The sequence below is a fragment of the Bombus vancouverensis genome, chromosome 12, assembly GCF_051014615.1.
Source record: "Bombus vancouverensis nearcticus chromosome 12, iyBomVanc1_principal, whole genome shotgun sequence".
Classification (NCBI taxonomy): Eukaryota; Metazoa; Arthropoda; class Insecta; order Hymenoptera; family Apidae; genus Bombus; species Bombus vancouverensis.
Window position 1 is genome coordinate 6,741,326 of NC_134922.1, and position 20,200 is coordinate 6,761,525.

General features: G+C 30.0%; 4 protein-coding genes and 1 non-coding gene across 8 annotated transcripts; 2 read left to right on the top strand and 3 right to left on the bottom strand.

Annotated features, from left to right (window-relative positions):
* Nucleotides 1–886: 886 nt before the first annotated feature.
* RpL3 (ribosomal protein L3) lies at nt 887–4,867 on the bottom strand. The gene is made up of 8 exons (XM_033330840.2): nt 4,793–4,867; nt 4,242–4,434; nt 3,216–3,384; nt 2,820–2,955; nt 2,544–2,730; nt 1,715–1,917; nt 1,327–1,482; nt 887–1,144 (listed from the first exon to the last, which is right to left on the bottom strand). The coding sequence occupies exons 1-8, from the start codon at nt 4,793–4,795 to the stop codon at nt 947–949; spliced, it is 1,245 nt and encodes a 414-aa protein (XP_033186731.1). The 5' UTR covers nt 4,796–4,867; the 3' UTR covers nt 887–946.
* LOC117155580 (small nucleolar RNA U43) lies at nt 4,504–4,582 on the bottom strand. Its single transcript, XR_004463952.1, has one exon. It is a non-coding gene; the product is annotated as a small nucleolar RNA U43 (small nucleolar RNA).
* Nucleotides 4,868–5,268: 401 nt separating the features above from the next.
* On the top strand, nt 5,269–6,357 carry ND-PDSW (NADH dehydrogenase (ubiquinone) PDSW subunit). The gene is made up of 4 exons (XM_033330767.2): nt 5,269–5,467; nt 5,629–5,764; nt 5,853–5,992; nt 6,072–6,357. The coding sequence occupies exons 1-4, from the start codon at nt 5,386–5,388 to the stop codon at nt 6,194–6,196; spliced, it is 483 nt and encodes a 160-aa protein (XP_033186658.1). The 5' UTR covers nt 5,269–5,385; the 3' UTR covers nt 6,197–6,357.
* A 1,605-nt stretch (nt 6,358–7,962) lies between these two features.
* Marf1 (meiosis regulator and mRNA stability factor 1-like protein) lies at nt 7,963–17,307 on the bottom strand. Of its 4 annotated transcripts, XM_076623044.1 has the most exons (26): nt 17,170–17,307; nt 16,987–17,097; nt 16,382–16,705; nt 16,137–16,280; nt 15,755–16,036; nt 15,282–15,448; nt 14,435–14,529; nt 14,168–14,363; nt 13,729–13,900; nt 13,448–13,652; nt 13,297–13,376; nt 13,081–13,203; nt 12,845–12,997; nt 12,373–12,771; nt 11,953–12,128; nt 11,693–11,865; nt 11,405–11,616; nt 11,185–11,335; nt 10,938–11,113; nt 10,479–10,862; nt 10,209–10,412; nt 9,867–10,137; nt 9,416–9,786; nt 9,233–9,325; nt 8,782–9,154; nt 7,963–8,699 (listed from the first exon to the last, which is right to left on the bottom strand). In XM_076623044.1, the coding sequence occupies exons 3-26, from the start codon at nt 16,664–16,666 to the stop codon at nt 8,644–8,646; spliced, it is 4,941 nt and encodes a 1,646-aa protein (XP_076479159.1). In that variant the 5' UTR covers nt 16,667–16,705; nt 16,987–17,097; nt 17,170–17,307; the 3' UTR covers nt 7,963–8,643. The 4 variants fall into 4 exon arrangements, with proteins under 4 accessions (XP_076479159.1, XP_076479161.1, XP_076479160.1 ...); XM_076623046.1 differs by having other exon boundaries at nt 13,729–13,822; nt 16,987–17,260; XM_076623045.1 differs by having other exon boundaries at nt 13,448–13,607; nt 16,987–17,260.
* Nucleotides 17,308–17,594: 287 nt separating this feature from the next.
* LOC117154964 (dolichyldiphosphatase 1) lies at nt 17,595–20,124 on the top strand. The gene is made up of 5 exons (XM_033330455.2): nt 17,595–17,946; nt 18,316–18,416; nt 18,487–18,665; nt 18,744–18,971; nt 19,039–20,124. The coding sequence occupies exons 1-5, from the start codon at nt 17,835–17,837 to the stop codon at nt 19,166–19,168; spliced, it is 750 nt and encodes a 249-aa protein (XP_033186346.1). The 5' UTR covers nt 17,595–17,834; the 3' UTR covers nt 19,169–20,124.
* The last annotated feature ends 76 nt before the right edge of the window (nt 20,125–20,200 follow it).

Below are 20,200 nucleotides of genomic sequence, written 5' to 3' on the forward strand. Positions count from 1 at the left end.
GTTTGAATTTTTCATTAGGAGCAATTTTGCACTTTCTAGCAACATGTATTAAATTAACGTGAGAAATACAAGATTTATAAATGCAACATTATAGTATTTAAAGAAATAATGCTACTATTAAATAATTTATAATTTTAAAAGATACACAGATTAACTTATCTGAGCATTATTCAATTTGCGATTAGTTCCAATTGATTGTGTTTGATTCCATCAGATTCACTTTCATCGCTGCAGAGTGAAACTTTGCGGACTACTATCACATATATACGTTCTGCGTAAGCCATCAATTTGGCTGAGAAACTCATATATGCTTTGGGCGAAACCAACTAATACTACCAAGAGACATGTGTCATTTTATTTATCCTGTAGAGGATCTGTGCATGTACGTGTCTAGAATTTCACATCTATGATCGAAAAGCGCATCTACGCAGGAATGTGTGCAGGTAATTTTAAGTGATTATCGTGGTAGTAGCTTGGCCTCACGTTCATGGTTGACTTTGAACTTCTCCGTCCGCAAAAGGTTAAAATTCTCACGATCTGGTAACGGTGGAACTGATCCGTCTTCGATAATTTATATTAAGTAAATGATTTAAATCTCCACTCAGGTAAATAATTTAATACCGCATATATCAAAATTTTTATAATAGAATGAATTGTATTTGTATTGTCTTGCATCAAAGTTAGCTTTTTAGAAATGTACCACAATTTCATAACCCTATATACAAATACAATTATATGCAATTTAATACAATAGAATTAAACAATACATAACACATATGTATTAAAAATATTTTGTATATTTGGTTATAACACTTCAAAAATTCTAAAAGAAATATGATAAGAAAATATGATTTTTCAATTACAACAAAATTAAAAGTCGGTGAAGTTCCTCATACAATTTTTTATTTTCCCACTGCGTACAGATTTGAGTATGCAACGTGCTCCATTAAGCACTTGTAGCTGATGGTGCCGAGGTAGTAGCTTGTGCCTGTTCCTCGCGAATGCGGTCTTTTTTAAGTTGACCCATAAACGAAGCCTTATCAGCAGCGGTCTGGAAACGACCATGTCCAAATTTGGAGCTGGTATCGATGAATTTAAGATTGATCTTTTCCAATGCTGAACGTTTGGTATGTACCAGTAAAGACTATAAAGAAATACATGTTTGTATTATAATTACATCAATTTGATATAAGATAATTATAATTCTGATTACATATCAGTCCTATCATTAAATATCACTTTAATTTCATAACAGTAACGGCTCTATGAATTTCATCACGAAAATATTAGTAAAATTACTAAAAAAAGCCGGTCATAGCGTATTACCTTGCGCAATGTTATTACACGCTTTTTTGGTCCCATACAACAACCTTTGATCATAATGAAGTCATTATTCACTTCACCATAGTGAGGGAAACCTCCCATAGGAGTGATAGTTTTTTCAGTAAGATCGTATTCTGTAGATGCGTTGTTCTTCACGATCTGAAAAATATTGAAAATTTATTTAAGTTTTCCATGACAGACAATAGAAATTTATAATAAATTAATATATAATACATGTTACTTGCTTTGGAGATCTAAAGTATCATGATCGATGGCTTTTAGATACTATGACTACAAGTTATTCATGTACGCCTCTCATAAAGTTACCTTCGTAGAAAAAGAAAATAACATAGGGAAGAGGCACTATTCATCATAAAAAGTAGACACGTACCTTGCCATCCTTAGTGTGAATTCCTTGCCCAATTCTGTAGATTTTTTTGTTCATTTCTGTACGATGATGGTAACCCTTTTGACCAGCACGGGCAACAGTGAAAGAGACACGGCTTGGATGCCATGCTCCAATACAAGCCACTTTTCTTAGACCTTTGTGAGTCTTACGTGGCAACTTTTTTGTATGCCAACGTGATGTAACACCTGTAAAGATTGAACATACATACGTATATTACATGCTATGTTCATTAAGAACAAGCTTCAAAAGAATAGAAGCGTAACTTTTAGTATTAGAAGGATAACTTTTAATATTAGTAAGGACTTCAGTAGGAAGGCAGCATGAAATATCTTCAAAACAATCAGATAAATCTTATCATGCTTTGTCATCATTTAGTCCATGTTCTTTAAACTACGTACATAATTTTTAACCCTTTGTGGACTACCGCCGCATATATGCGTTCTGCGTAAACCACCAATCTGGCCGAGGAACTCATATATGCGTTTGGCAAAGATAACTGATAGAGCCGAAAGATTCATATGTGTCCCACTTAAACTTGTCGCTATGGTCGAAAAACTGATATCTCATGTATGCGTATATGCAAAAGACTCATAAATATGTCAGTTTATTTATCCTGTGGAGAATCTGTGCATGTACATGTGTAGAATTTGACATTTATGAACGAAAAGCACGTCTAAGCAGAAAGGTGCACTGGTAATTTTAAATGACTATCGTGGCAGCAGCTCGGTCTTCACGGGTACGGTTGACTTTGAACCGTCCCGTCCACAAAGGGTTAAAAATCATATAGAGAAATGATCTATATTAGACATACCTTTGTATCCTTTTCCTTTCGTGACGCCAATCACATCTATCATTTCGTCTGGAGCAAAGACGTTATTGACAGGGACCGGTTTTTCCAAATGTTCACGAGCCCATTGAACTTTGTCTACAATAGTTCCACCATTTAGCTGAATTTCCATTATATGAGCTTTCTTTTGACGTTGCCTCAACAATTTCATCTATAATTAACAATTTTAATAAATAATATCTAAATGAAGATTTTATAATATATTATAAATAAACAATACATTTTATATAATAGAATTACCTGTGTGTGAGCAATAATTCGCACAACTTTGCAGTACTTAATAATCTTTGCAAAGTCACTTTCAATAGATTTACGGCCAAGATCATCTTGCCATTTCTTGGAAGCCTTTGTAAATGCCTTCTTTTTGCTCTTATACCTACACAAAAGTAACTATAATGGCTGTATTTTTGATAACAAGTTACAAATAACCGCATCTGTAACGTGCCAGTCTCATCATAATGAGCGGAGACTGCACACACTTTGGATCAACCTTATCAAAAGATTTTTTCATTTCGAGGTTAAATCCAAATAAATGCTCTCATCGAAATGAGCGGAGAGCTGATTTCAGATTGATTTTAATATGCTCCATAACACTACGTAACAGATGTTTAATATATGTTAACATAAAAGCATTACCAGTTTTTATAAAATCTTCTACGACAATCTTCAGACAAATGTTCCGCCCATACTGTAGTCAGGGCACGTAATCCATGTGGAGTTTCAATATACCCAACTACACCAACTACAATCATAGGTGGTGTTTCTAAAATGGTAACTGCTTCCACAATTTCTTTCTTATTCACCTCTAAATAAAAAAAGCAAAATATAAAATTAGATGTGTATTCATGCAGGTACCACAAAAAGTTATAGTAATATAATAGAACTGTGCCAGGCATGGTTTGTCTCAATGATCATCACCCAATGGGTTCCAAAGAGGTTATGGAATATGCCGTGCCTCCCTGCTCTCTGCATTCGCAGGGCATAGAGTTGTTTTTCGACACTGCGGTCCAGACCATACTGCACAATATCAAGCAGCTCTTTTACCGCAACCAAAGTTGACCAACACATTTCTGCATTTATCAAACTAAGGCCATAGTGTCGGACATGCAGTACTGCTTTGCTAGCTGACTACAGAGCAAAATTAGATTTGATTGGACACAGAGCAAGAAAAACCAAATATTTAATTGAAGAAACTAGCATTAACAGTCGAAAAAAAAAACAGAAAACTAATTAAAATTGGATATCTGAGGCATGAATATTGAAAGAAATATACATAAAGCCAGATTTCCATTGCACAAAGGCATTATTAAGACTTCATAAAGACAAGCGATCTCTTCTCGCATGCTGCTACACCCTTTTTTTATGGTTTATGGCTATATATGCAATAATCATGTACATATTTATATAAATATGTACAACATATACAAAGTACATGTAATATTTCTATGAATATGCTTGTTTGTATTTTTTTACGTAATCCTGTAGACTACTGAAATACGCGACAAAATTTTGTCTCTACTGAGCAACAAAATGGTGGAAATCGTGATCGCTTCTTAGTATAGCAAATTCCCAACCAATTAACAGGGGTAATAGATATTATGTATAGTTTTAATCTATTGTATTTAAAAAAACAAATAAATTATAGTAGAAAATATTACTTACTTGATCCAGGACGATCAGCTTCCCTGACTACGTGAGTCATACCAGCTTTGTAACCAACAAAAGCCGTTAAATGTACAGGTTTGCTCGGATCATCTTTGGGGAAAGCCTTAACTTTACCACGATGCCGTTGAGATCTTTTTTTGGGATAGAATCCCATAGATCCATGGCGGGGTGCGCTGAATTTTCTGTGCGACTATAAAAGGCATATTTTTCATGTTAATTGAACGATACATATAAGTAAAAAAAAAATACAATTAATTTATATATCAGACCGCCCTAGAGTTTATCCTCAAAATTTTTCAGTTTAATAACCATAAACATTTAAAAAATGTGATCATCATGAAACGTAATTAAAGTGAAACACGTGGCCGGTGTATGAGAAACTTACTCTGATTATTTTATAAAACATTTTAACTAACTTTTATTGCGAAAAATGTAACAATGCCATTGTTAAAATATTTTATGATAAAATAATTGTTTCTCGCATTAATGTAAAACATAATGCACAAATCTGCTTAACTTTTACGAAGGATAATAACATACAAACTTACCATCTTGACTGCAACGATGAAAATGGAAGAGCCACTTCCTAAAATTTTAGTTTTATACTTCTAGGACAAATAAGCTGTACCAACATTTTCAATAAAAAGATAACTAGATGTGGAAGTGTTTAAAAACTAGGAATATCAAATAATTTATTTACCTGTATTATACTAGCAGATTTGAAGTATTCTTTTTATGATGTTTTGTGAAATTTTTTTATCAAATTTCTTTATGTATATAGTAAGATCTTTTATACAAAAAAAAAGAAACACTCAAGTATGATGTTATTACACGGTTAAATTTAGGGTTTATTTGTAATACGTTTTATTTAAAAAATATGATAATATAACAATTGATTGAAGGAAATAGGCAAGATTAATATTGCATATTGTTTAAAAATATCAAATTATTAGAAGGTACTATATGTAATTAATGATCACTAGATAATACATATATAGCTATATAGTTTATTTTCTCTCGTTGCCAGTGTGTAGTTCTTTGTATGATCCTTGTATGAGTTGATCTTGCAATTTTGTATGTACAGGTTTTCAACAAATTAAATAATTTTTAGTTTGTATATATTGTGTTAATATAAAAAAAAATGGATCCGGAACAAAATACCTTCTATCGAATAATGAACAAAATATTTTATTTATGGGACGCACCGGTCGAATATTTCCGAGGTATTATCTAATCAGTTATTTGGTTATGTCATTATAGAAATCAACGACGGTGTATGTGTATATTTTTATATATTAACATTAAAACAAATCATATATATATATATATATATCATATCATATATCAAATCATATATATATATATATATGATTTGTTTTAACAGAAAAAATCGTTGTACCAAATCAGAAGAAATATCCATGGTATCATCAAAAATTTCGCCGAGTTCCAACAATCGATGAATGTTACAAACATGACATTGTTTGTATTACAGAAGCGCAATATCAATTTGATCGTGATAAGTACATCTCGTTAAATGCTAATATAATGTTATATGTTTTTACATTATCGACTAAATGCACTAATACTTGAATATTTGATCAAAATTAGGATGGTTGATGATGAAATTCTTAGTATACTAAGACAACGATACGAAGATTGTGGGTGGTACTATGGGGAAGACAAAGATAAATTTTGTACTGACTACTATAATGCTTATATAGATGCATCTGGTGCTTGGTTTGCAAAATGTATATAACATTTTTTAAATTATCATTCTTACTTTATTCTAAGTTTTATTTTTAATTCTAATGTATCAATGAAATACAGATGGAGACATAGGTGGACAGCATTTTGTAGTTGATGCATTCATGAAACAAAAACATCGCATGGTTTGGGAACGGCGTCATGGTCCAGTCGGTAGTGGCATGACTAATAAAAAATATGCGATATAAAATATTAATTCACGTTCATACTACACATCTTAGTTTGAAATTATAGCTGAGTTTGTATCATTACATGAATACATACTCTATAAAAGATGATAAAATAAATTAATGTAATATATTATGAACTATTGTACAATGAATAAAAATATAAATGATTGCGCAACTAATACTTAAAATTTGTACCTCACAAATTTAATTTTCAAATTTCATACACTGATTCATTTTTATCGCTTATAACAACAGTATTTATGAAAATTTGTAATCTATTGTATAACAAATTATCTTATTCAATACTTGTTTAGAAGATTCCATTGATTATTTATACTTGATAATTTTCTTTGTATTTGTTATTACAATAAAACTTTCTTATGCAATTATTACAGTATTTCACACGTTTTGACATTTTTTTGCATAAAGACCAATTTAATTCTCTATTAGTCAGAACGTTACTAAGAACCATTCTAAATAAAATTTACTATAAATAATGTTTTAAACAATCAATATTTACGAAAAATATAAGTGCATAATGTTAAATATTTTAGATTCACAAATAATAAAAGTTTCTTAAAATATAAAAAGAAATCTTGTAATGACTAATAGAAAATCAAAAATGACGAATTCGTACAATTTAAAAAATAAAGTAAAAATTATCACTCTTTTCACATAGATATAAAATACGATAGAACCCACATGCCTACATAATAAATATACAACATGTAACAAAGCTATCTCATTTGATCTGAATAAATTAATACAAATTAGATTTAGAAAACATGGTAAAAATATTAATACAGTACGATTAAGTCGATTCATGATTCTTTCATTTTTTAATAATACCTTAAGCAATGTAGCGAACCTGCAGTAGAATCTTTTCAGTGGCAACTCATTTAACAATTCATAATAATGTTTTTGATCCAGGCTCCCCTCTGTTCGCGAAATTGTATACATATTTTATTTTTAATATAAAATACTTCTTAATAATAAAATAAAATATGAGATCAACAAGATCATTCACATATAATTCAAAGAGAGCAATTTCTTACCATTCATTCATATCACATATTAAATGTATTAATCATATTTTTTGTAGATAATGATCAATATCTTTTTTTCTCTCTTTGTTCTCATTTGACGCTGAAAACAAAATCTCGTAGAATAATATTGTCATTACTAAAAGTAACATTAAAGTTTGAAACCTGATCGATACAAAGGTGTACTTCTTATTTGTCTCATTTTCGATAAAATATTTATTGCCTATCACTATTCAACAATCCCTTTAATGAATTTAAATGGAATTCGTAAAATTTCATTTCGTATATCATGTTTGTTTCATCCATTCTTGCAAGTTTGAGTTACTCAATATTGACTACTAACATTAAACTTAATAATTCCTTAATTAAAAACATTTCATTTATACAAAAAAGTAATATGACAGCTCCAAATACCATACATTGCACTTCAATTACCATTAGAATTCTCAAAACGCATTCATTCGTAATAGAATTACAAAGTATTATCGTATACGCAATAAAAAATGAACAGATATTAATAAAAGGAATTCTCTGACACGAATGAGAAAAGTAATTGTACGAATGGAAGATAAAGTTAACGTTAAATTATAAAAATGAATTGTATTGGATTTCATAATTGAGAATAAGATTATTGTTGAGCAACAATAATTTAACGGTTTATATGTTGATCTTTCTAGTACAATTCATTTTTTATGAGAATAATTTACAATAATTGATAGGGTTGAGCCAATAAAATCTCCATCATAGAAAACAGTTCATTTAATAAAGCTAAAAAAAGAATGCTTAGCAATTACATTATTAATGAACAAAAAATTCGATTTTAATTTTCGCTTTACATAAAATTTTACTAAGGTATAATTTTATTATAACAAATAGTAGCTTTCAATATAGGATCTTGGCCCAATCCTATACGATTTGTACAATTATTGCCCACTTTTTATTCATCCTTAGGCACTATCATTTGCATTCATTTTCCTCTTTTTCTATTCTATATCACAGTATGAAAAATGCTACATGAATTTGACACGCAATACAATCAGTACAGATCACTCGGTATAAACGCCGCACACTTATTCATAATTTTTAAACCAAAAATTATAGGTACTTAGTATATAGATATTTATGTACGTGTATATTTTCATACCTTTTGAAAATAAATTCTGTTTTTTATTCCGTATGTATCAAATTGATATATTGTTATCATAATTAATTCTTATATAAATGAGGGGAGGGTACCTACCATCATTTAGAAAATGGCATATAGGTATTTGAACCCACTGTGTGACAGCCTACCGACATGCTAATACAGTTCCTTTCCTTATTAACATCATTAACACATCATATGGGTACAAAATGTGTTCAGATATCAGCTTCTTTGCTTCTGCAGTGTATGTAAATATGTTCTTAGTCCTCACACTGAATTCATGACTCAATAGGTCGATTGAATTGAGCAGCTAAACGACGTTTGCTTGTAAATACTGTAAAAAAAACATATTATTCAATATATGCTACAATTTAAATGAAATAATAATTAATTATTAAGAGAAGTACATTATTTACATTGTTGTGTAGGAGTACTGTGTTTCTCTTTAGTACCATTGCCTTCCATGTTACTGCTATCATTTTCATTATTTTTAAGATTTATGTCTTCCAGAGAACTATTAACAATTTTTTCTTGCTTATTTGTAAAACTCTCAGCAATTATAATATTTTCCGAAGACACGTTCTTTTTGGGAGTTAATGATAACGATGGAAGCGGTAATTCAGAAGGATGAGGGGCAACAACCAAATTACGTTTAGAAGAGAAGAAAGGTGAAGTACGTGGATTTAAAGGATTGGCTGCAGCAGTTAATAAATTCTTTGTTGGTGATAGTAAGTTACTATCACAGGATGTGATGTGATTCCAAGAAAGAGGTAAAGTAAATGGAGGAACCTATTAATATAAAGAAAGTATACTAATAAGTTGTACTACAAAAATAATTAAATGTACTCATATGCAGGTAATACTTACATGTACATTAGTAGTATGTTCGTCCCGTAGATATGCAAATTTCGTTGGTGTCGTCCAAACTGATGATTCCCATTGATCCTTATCTAGATCTTCCTGTAATTTAAAAGATAAAATTTACCATTATGCTATATTATATTATATTATTAAATAAAAGACACATAATAGAGTTTATAAAGAAAGTACCTCAGGTGGAGAATCTGGTTTTGGAGGTGCAGGTGGAAAACCATGTAGCATAATTGGTGTTTGTATTAGGTTTTTGAGAAAGCTTTCGCTTCCATTTTCTTGTAACGACCAATTAACCAATCTATCTTCCGAATTGGAAGTCATCCAAGATTTGTTAGGGTCCTTTAACCACAGATTGTCTGTATCTGTTTGTTTCCAGGAATCCTGATTTTCAGAAACTTGTTCTATCCACTTTGTTTGCTCTGGTATAGTTGAATTATTTGAAACATTGACACGAGAGGATGAATCGCTTTCAAACGACTCATTACTGGAATCTGTATCACAATACGATGATCCTGATGCATATGTTGGCGGTAATGCTATACCTACAGCTATTTATAGAAGTAAATTGAATTATACGATTTTTATAATAGATATTCCTAAACAGTTGTGAATAACTACTTTTACCTACCAGTAATCTTTTTATTTAAATATATGATGTTTTTCTTGCGCCGTGATAATTTTATTGTTACCGTACAAGGTAATGCTTGCAAAAGTGCAAAAAGTGTTGGAAATCCATAGTCTACAGGGTTACAAACGGAACCTATAGTAGATAAATATGCCGCCTCGAACTGCGAAAGTTTTAGTGCTCCACCATAATTCATCATTACACGATATACATTACAAGCAAAACAATGTAATGGAGTAAGTTCTATGAACTGTTCATCCTTTAGTGTTGTAAACTGAAATTATATATATATAGCTTTACAAGTTTTCTATAAAGATATGTTCATTTAATAGAATTAAAACTTACTCGAACTACATTGGATAAATTTTGCTTTAGTTCGTCTATGTTACACGATTTTAAATAATATTGAGCGTATAAGTGTTGGAACTCTTGAAGTGACATTCTATGTTGTGGTTTATCCATGAGTAATCGACGGCATTGTAAGATCAATTGCTGCACGTGAGACTTATCTACCATCATAACTACAGGTCTACTTGGCAAATATACAATCTGAAAAATTAATAAATTAAAATATTGAATATATATGAAAATAATTTCAATGTTCTTTTTTAATACCTTCACAGTGTCCCCAAGTTTCTGCATAAGTTGCAACACAGAGATGCAACCGAATAATTCTGGTTTTAACGCATAGCCAAATTGACGTAGAAAGTTTTGTGCAATGTTAGAAACACTAAGACAACCTTTTGACCGAGTAATTAATTTGGATATTTGCTCAGAAAGTACAAGAAGACCTTCCTTTTCTGTTAAAGAAATTTGTCTTTCTCCGGAATTATCGTCTTCTATTTTAACTATCTCCGGTATAGCTTCAAATAATTCAATTAATTTCGTAAAGCCGTAATCTGATACTCGACACTGATGACCAAAGTGATGATGATACGATGGCACAAACTTATTAAATTGCATTCTGCACTGAGGCGCGTGTCGTAACAACTCGACAACCTAAAAGGGTATAAATATATTTATACATAAATACATAATTAGCTTCTTACATTTTTGATTTTGTTTATATCATACTTCGACAGCAAATTGTTTTGTTCGTTCTATCTCTTCTGCAGTTTGTTCTCGTTTGGGAATAGCTATCATCTTATCTCCTCCATTAATCACAGTGACAACCACAGTATTTTCTGATACTTCACTGAGAATGTCTTCGATTTCACATACTCCATAATCCACAATATCCCATGGTTTAGCTAGAAAAAATGTTTTTCTCTTATATATGCATTGTATTTTTCAATTATTTAATATCATAAAAGATCCTTACCTATTACTCTAGCATAAACACTTGGAAATTCTGAAAGTGCTACTTGTTTACTGGCTTTTGACTTTAAGACTCTTAAAAGATCAGACGTGAAACGACGTACTTGTGCACGATGAGATAATGTGACCACACGATTGTTTCCTTCACCCATTACCTAAATTGCATAATTAATATTTCATTAATGAAATAATTTATCTTAAATTAATTAAATTTTCTTACGTACTTGTACGGTATGAGTAAGTGCTTCTAACAAATCAATTAGTTTGGTGAATCCGTAATCGGCGACCCTACATTGTCTTCCAAAATGATGGTGATATGCGGGTATAAAGCGGTTAAATGGTAACTGGCAGTGTGGAGCAGTTTTCAGAAGATCAACTAATTCACGACTGAAAAGTGCTAATTGATTTGCAAGTGGAGAAGTCACACATTTATTCTCTAAGAAGAAAAAGAAAATTATATTAATGTTGATTAATCATTGATTAATTTAACAATCACTATTAAAGAACCTTACCTTCCTGATTATTTTCATGAATTTTATTTCCTGTCCATATAAGATACTTTACACTACCAATACCCTGTTTCAATTCAACACAGGATAAGCAAGATACCAGATGTTCTAAGGGTACTCCATTTTCAACTACTTGTAATTTTTCTTTAAATTCAGCTTCATAACAATTTGGCAAACTAAAATTAATTTTTCACGAAGAAAATTATTAAACGAAAAAGAAACAAAATTAAGTTTTATTTGAAAATTACGATATAGCAATATACCTGGGCAATGGTAAACTTCCGTTATGCGTCGTTAGTAATTGGTGTATACGTGGATCGAGAACCTTTAAAGAAATTTTTACATTAGGGAGTGATGCTACTTTTTGTTCAGCCCATCCTTTATCAGACCATGGTTTTAACGTATGAATAGTACAATATGGTAACTCTACTTGTTCCTCCTAAAACATTACACTTACTCGTTTATATTTCATATGTAATTTACATATTTACGTATTAAATATTTTTTACATTATTTCAGAATAATCTTTAATCGCTTTTAGATAATCGTCATCGCTCCTCAACGATAAGAGGAATTAATATAACTCTACTCTTATCGGAAAAGCTTAAACTCGGCTTGATATACATCATCGTGAACCTAGAATTTACTATATAATAGTATACAATATATAAGATCTAAGGTACCTGATTTGTATTATTAAAACATGGCGATGGAGTATTTCTATGATCTGGATTAAGAGAAACCATTCTACCACCAGGATCTTCCGTAATAATACAAACATCTTTCATTTTGTACAACTCGGAAACGCTGATGGAAATCATGAAACGACTCTCGTACATTTCTCGAAACTTAAAAAGAGGGAGTTTATGACCAGGTACTTCTTGCAGTAGCATCACAATTTGCGCTCGTACAACCTGAGGACTTGCTCTACCACTATGGGCGTACGATATTAAAATACGTTTATACCCTACTTTACGACGATGTAACTGAGAAATCGCGTATTGTGCGTCTGATAAAGAAGGTACTTTGACACTTGCCGCAAAGTTACCATCAGACTGTGTAAAAATAGAAACATTTAACACCTAAAATGTTAATTAAAAATGAGCGAAAGTTACTTAAAATTAAAATAATGCAATTGTAATATTAAATATTTACCATCACATGTTCCATAAAAATAGAGACAAGCATATGTCTCATTTTTTTTGGATTAATACTTTGGTCTAAATTAGTTACTTGCAGTTCAATTGGCGTGCACGTTTCATTATTCGTTGATATTCCATTATGATTATTTATTGGATTGAAAAAATTCTAATGTATTGAAAAACAAATTATCAATATAGAAAAGAATAAAGAAGCGCGAACACATAGAGAGTAGAAAAAGATAAAAGTACCTCAACTTCTTCGTTTTCCGTATCACTTGGATGATAAGGTGAGGTATGATTACTTTGTTGGCTTACCGTTTGTACTGTATTTTCGTAAGGCGACGGTGTCCTAGTACTACGTACAGACGCATTCTGTTAATTTTTAAAGGAAAGAAGTATTAAAGAAGTAAGAAAGAAGTAAATCCATTTCAATTTTGTTAATTTACATTTTAAATTAATTTATACCTGTCCATTCCACTGATTTCTCTCTCGTGATTGCAAGTCATACATAGGAGATGGACTTCGGCGTTTAAAATTTGATTGAGCTACACGCATTAAAAATTTATTAATTACAATTTAAGATTTTTTAGAAAAAAAGAGGAAATGATCTACATACCAGTTCCATTCAAACTCGCAGGAACATTCAATGGAGGATATTGTTGCCTTGGACCAGTCCATTCTGGAGGTTGAACAAACGAAGTTTGCGTACCTCTAATACGTCTTAAACCCTCAGAATTTCGAGAAGTATTATTATTTACAACTCCATTTTCCCGAGCCTGCGGAATATGAATTCTTCTACTAAGTACTTTCGTTTTTTCCACCTTAAATTATTATAAATAATAAATCAAAATTATACACAACATAGTTCACAAACGAACTTTCAATGAAATTACATACCTTATATTGTTCTTCCCATATATGACCAAATTGTTGGGGACCAGAAACTTGCCAAAACAATGGAGATTGGGCCCTTGCAAGTTCGTTATAAGTTCTATTAAAAGTTACATTATTATTATTACTATTATTTGGATATGATCTGCCAACAAAAACGGATGATGGTTGAACCATCCTGTAAAAAATAAATATAACGATCTTAATGTTTGAAATATTTATAGCAATTGTCATTACTTTGTTCCATATTCTATCAGATAAGATCAAAGCTTTTCTAATTTCATTGCCTGAATCAAGCAAGAACAATGTCTATTCGCGACTCCAAAATCCGAATCAAGCAAAGGCAATGTCTCCTTGCGACTCGAAGACTCTTTCTCGGATGTTCATCATTCTTACGATTATTGATACATATGGATAAAGGACACTAAATGTAATTTACAATTACCCTACTGGTGCTGAAGCAGAAGCACAATGAGCATTCCATCCAGAATATGTTCCAATAACCGGCGACGATGGCTGATAATGTGGAATCTGAAGGGCTCTTCCACCCGTTAACGAAGCACTTGCACTGTACATTTGCCTTGGAGAACTGGTAACAATTTCTGATTCACTTACAGTACCGTTTCTATTTATAGAATTTGCTAAAAATGTAAGAATATTGTTAAAAAATAATACATACATACATATTACGTTATATAAATAACAACATTACCTCGAATTTGCTGAAAGTTACTTGTTTTCTCTTTTTGAAATTTTACGGAAATTTTCGAACCAAGAATAATCTTTCCATCCATACGCTTCTGAGCCCTATAAAAAAAAAAGTCACATTGTTATTAAGCAAAGTCGGTTAACTGTGATTACAAAGGGCCAGTACACAAGATAATCAATTCTGTCTATAAATGACCTTGAAGATTTTAATAAACACATGTATAATACAAATTATAATGTCCATTTATTTCTCAGAGAAATTCGATGCATTTTAATTAGTATATATAATTCACTAAATGCTTGTATTTTTCACAGTAATAATTTTTTACTAGCAGCTATATTATTTATCTTACCTTATATATAAATAAAATTATCAGTTTGTGTCAACATTGTAATATAGATAAATAAAACGATAAATAATAACAATATATCAGAAAATAACAATTTTTCAACACTTAATTACTACTATACACATATATGAACTAGGTATGTTATACAAATCAAAATTATAATCTTCTTACAGTGCCATTAGGTTCGTTACATTGTTGTACACTATTTGAACTCTACCTTATTTATGTATCTATCCCTACTACATACTTTAAATACAGCTCTTTTTTGTTAATGCTAAACAGACCAATAGAATGTTTGTACACAGGAGTAAATTATTGGTCACTTAATAGGCGGGTTATTCAAACATAAAGCTACGTCTGATATCATATATTACTTATAGTATAATTAAATTATGAATACACACTATACTACATTTTGAGACATACAATTATTATTTTGTATACAATTAAACAAAATTTACGAAATAGTAAGAAGACAACAAATATACATATATATAATACCTGTCTGCAGAAGGTTTTGAAATAAAGCGTACAATTGCAGTATTTGACTGAATTTCCATCACTTGACCACCACAGCTTTCGAACATTTGTTTAAGATAACATTTAATAGACATAATATCCTGATCTTCGGGAAGGTTACTAACTAGGAGATCGCAATATGCAGTAACCTGGAAGGTATATAACTTAACAAAATACTACAAAACATACACACATATATGGAGATAATTAACATTTTCATATTTTACATTTATAAAGATAGTACATATTTTAACCTAATTTACATACTACAAACTCAAAAATATTTTAATATTAACAGACAAATTAATATACATATTTATATAGAATAAAAAAGCTATTATAATGAAATAACTTATTGTACAAAGCTTCAATTACAAATACTAGTTGTGTTTCATTTTTTATTAAGAAAAAATTAGAAAAATGTCATATGAAATTAAAAATTAATTAATATTTACCTGTATTGTTGTAGATGGCAGTGATTCCATAAGTTCTGAAAAATCATAGTGCTCATTAGCACACAGTATCAATGCTTCAGATGTATTTTTCATGTGTAAAAGTATCACATGAATTTTCTTCCTATAACGCAAATCACTGAGATCAGGAGCAAAATTAATATCACCAGATATTAAAATCACAGCTGCTGGACTTCCATGAATATCAGCAAATCTTCTAATAGATTGTTTGAGTTTTTCATCAGCAGCATTTTTACACTCTCTAGCAACATGTATTAAATTAACCTGAGAAACACAAGATTTATAAATGCAACATTATAGTATAAAAAAAATAATACTGCTATTAAATAATTTATAATTTTAAAAGATACACAGATTAACTTACCTGAGCATTATTCAATTCTTTCATAACCCGATTATTTTCTCTTAATACATCACAAACTACAATAAATTCTGCTTCCCTATAACCACCAAAAAATTTTTCTCTAATTACTTGGGTTGCAGCCATGGCAGACCTTCCTTTTGGTACCTGTAATAATCATAAGAAATATTTTATATCTTCAAATATATTTAACTATAGTATTATGTAATACATTTCAGTAATATAAAATTATAAGATTTAATACTAACATGGCAATTTTCTATATCCCAAAATACACCAATGGGTGGAAGATACGTTGGTAGAGATGAAAAATTAACTGGACTATCATGATGCGAGAAACGATGATATTTATAGTGACTTAGTAATGGAGAAACAGATGCTGCATTTTCAACTGTAACGCTATTATTCCTACTATTTAGGTCACACAATGATTGAGATATGCTCGTTTCTATTAGCCTTTCATTTAGACCTTCTGTCTTATTTTGGTCATTTGTACAAAGTGCATAGTAATCTGCATTATCTTGGTCTGCCATGTGGTTCAAAGAATGTCATGTAACATTCCAATACAAAATCTACGATCAAAATAATGCGTATAATAAATATATATTCAATGGGAATAAATAGAAGCAATATTTTATTAATATATAATTACGTGCGATAGGGAAATAAAGCCTAGTAATGACAAGAGAATGAAGAGAAAATGAATATTAACAAAATTTATAAATATCACTACTATATTTTGTGTTGTTAATAATGTATTAGTATTATTATTATGAACATCATCAAATAATATTAAAAAATTGCACAGATAATATTCAATATATGATATAATATACAAAAAATCGAACGTTACCTAAAACATTAATCCATCACATAGTTTAAAAAATTGTTGTCGGCTTGTACGGGCATACAGGACGTGGCCAAACGTAAGATAAACGAAATTTCTTAAAAAGTTCTAGAAAAACTACAAAACAATCGGCAAATTAAAATCACAAACAACACATACATCGTATCGACTCTTGAATAAAATTAGTACCACAAACATGAAGCAAACATCGATCAAAGTAACATGCAACTATCCAATTCACTACCTCTCCCGCTTCTTACGCATTGCACAATGCATCTTGCAAGCTCAGATAGTAACTTTACGTTTTTAAGACACTAGTTGAATTTGCATAATTCAATTTCGCATTCTGTATATTTATTTTCTATACATTAAGAAACATTATTAAATAATTAAATAATATGAAATTGTTAACAATGTTATATTATACGTTATTCACTATACGTATTCTATATTTCTACTATTCATACAATTTAAAAATATGTATTACTAATACATTCAAGATGAATGTAACACAATATTTTTGGAGTAGAAAATGTACTTCTTAATTATTCTTATTTTCACGAATTCTTAATTGTGCGTGATTTCAATTCTTTTTAACATATTTCCTATAATGTTAAATGGAATCGCATAATTGATCAAATTTGTAATGAGTATAAATAATATAGAATATGATTGAACAAATAAGTACATACTAGAAGAAATAACGAAAATTACTTTTTTTTTGCCGGATCTCTGTTAAATTATATGCACATTGAAATTATTCTGTCAGGTTTCTCCCACTATCCTTCGAATTCCATGATCGTTGCTGCGCGGTGAGTTGTCCGAGTTATGGTCACTTCAAATATTTCGATAACATGGCATCGTCAGACGACGACTCGTTTTATGAAATTAAATCGCGTTTCGTCGATACTGTCCAAAAATCAGAATGGGTCCCTTTGTCCCTTACCTTAGTTGAATATCCACAAGGCGAGTATCTCAAAATTTTTCAGTATAATTTAATTGTTTTTTTCATTGTGTGATTATGTAAAAATTTCTTGTCTCATAAATATGCTTGGTGTTTTTTTGAAAAATGTTGTATCTTTAAATTAAATATTTTCAATCCAATTTTGTATATATTTTTCAGTCAGAATTTTTAGTTAGCGTGTTTTCCCATGTGCCGAATAATTTTTGTTTACTTCAACTTTTTGCATATGTTTAACAAGAACATGTATTTCAACAATACATTTCATTAAAAAATATGAGACTTGATGTTTAGGAATATTATGTACTCATACCTAAATTTAGTTTATCTAGATTATTAAAGATATATTTATTTAAATTTTCTTTAATTTGCAGGTGATTTATTTGGAAAGTTTTTAGCTCTGATAAGTTTAGTACCATTTGTTATTATAATTGGTTTTATAACATTGATTCTCTTTAGAAGAGATTTACACACAGTAAGTACAACTTTTATAGGTAATTCAATATGCTTATGGTTTTAATATCTAAGATTGATTCTTTTTTCAGATTACCTTTTTTAGCGGTGTTATATTTAATGAATGGATAAATTTTATTTTAAAACACACAATTTGTGAAGCAAGGCCAATGAGACGTGATGCTGTTTATGTTGAATATGGTATGCCATCGATGCATGCACAGTTCATGTGGTTTTTTGCTACATATACCATACTTTTTATATGTATCAGGTAATTTACTTCTATTTTCCAAAGGTAATTATATTATATCTTTTATCTATATTTATAAATATATGTATATATTTGTAGGTTACATCACAATAATAACAGCAGCATCTCAGAAAAGTTCTGGAGGATCACTATCATAGCTGCTTGTATAATTGTTGCTATTTTAGTCACATACAGTAGAGTTTATTTATTATACCACAGCAAATCTCAGGTTCTGTGGGGTACATTCATAGGTATCATATTAGGGACAGTATGGTTTACAATCACATATGTAGTCCTTACACCAATTTTTCCTGTAATTGTATCATGGTAAGTTATTGTTAAAAAAGCTTCCTAATCTCATGAAAAATAGTATTACATGTGATATCATTTTCAGGCGGATATCAGAATATTTGTTATTACGCGATACAACATTAATTCCTAATATTCTTTGGTTTGAATATACAAATATTCGTACAGAGGCGCGAGCACGTTCAAGAAAACTAGTATCAATGAAATCGCAATGACGCCTAATGTCTGGCCAATGGGCTGACAACAAATAGGATATAAAAAATCATTCTAACATCAAGTGGATAAATTCAGTCAGATGAAATACAAAAATTAAAGATTCATTTAAATTAAGATTCAATGGCACTGAACTTTGCCACTGATAATATTTAAATACATAAGATATTAGTACAAATTTTGCATATGAATTTTCATGTTAATAGCTTTAGGTCGTGTACGTTTTTTCAATTAAGTTTTTATAACTTCGCATAAATTATTTATAACGCGTATTTGATAAACGTCATTGCCCTTTGTTAATTTTTATATTTACATTCTATTTCATAAAGACAAAATGTTCTCTCTAGCTATGAAAGTTGATCAATTTTTAATTTAAACGAAAGATAAATCTAGGATGGGAATTTATACACTTTCTAATCATGTCATAGTACGTCTATATTTTATTTCTAAAAAAAAGATGGAGGGGTAAAAGATTTTTTAATGCAGTATATTTAAGTAAATAATATTAGAGTCTGCATATTTATCTCGATATTAAAACAGTTGCAAGTGAAAAGATATAAGATAAGAATTAGTGAGCAGTTGAATTGAGAAGTTAGTATTTCAATTAAATGCGCGAAATCAAAAACAAAAATTAGTCAGTGATTATTTTAGCTGTTGATTTCTAAGTGAGATAGTTTCTAGAAGAATGATAAATTGTTTATTTATGCTTGTACACAATGTATATTAATTTTGTTTTATATTGAATATACGAAAAAAAATAAAATGTTAGAATTATATCTTCATTATGTTGCTCAACTAAATATCGTTGTTATAACGATTACATTGTAACAAATACAAAATTTGGTACCGAGAAATAAGCAAAAATTGCAATTCCTGGGTCGAAATTATTATGATGTAAATACGCAATAACATTTTATAACTAAAATTTAAATAAAAGTGATGCACAGTGCAAAAAATATCTGCGTTTTATATATCTCTTAAAGTGATAAACTAAATGAAATAATATACAAATGGCCGTTAAAAAGTCAAAAATT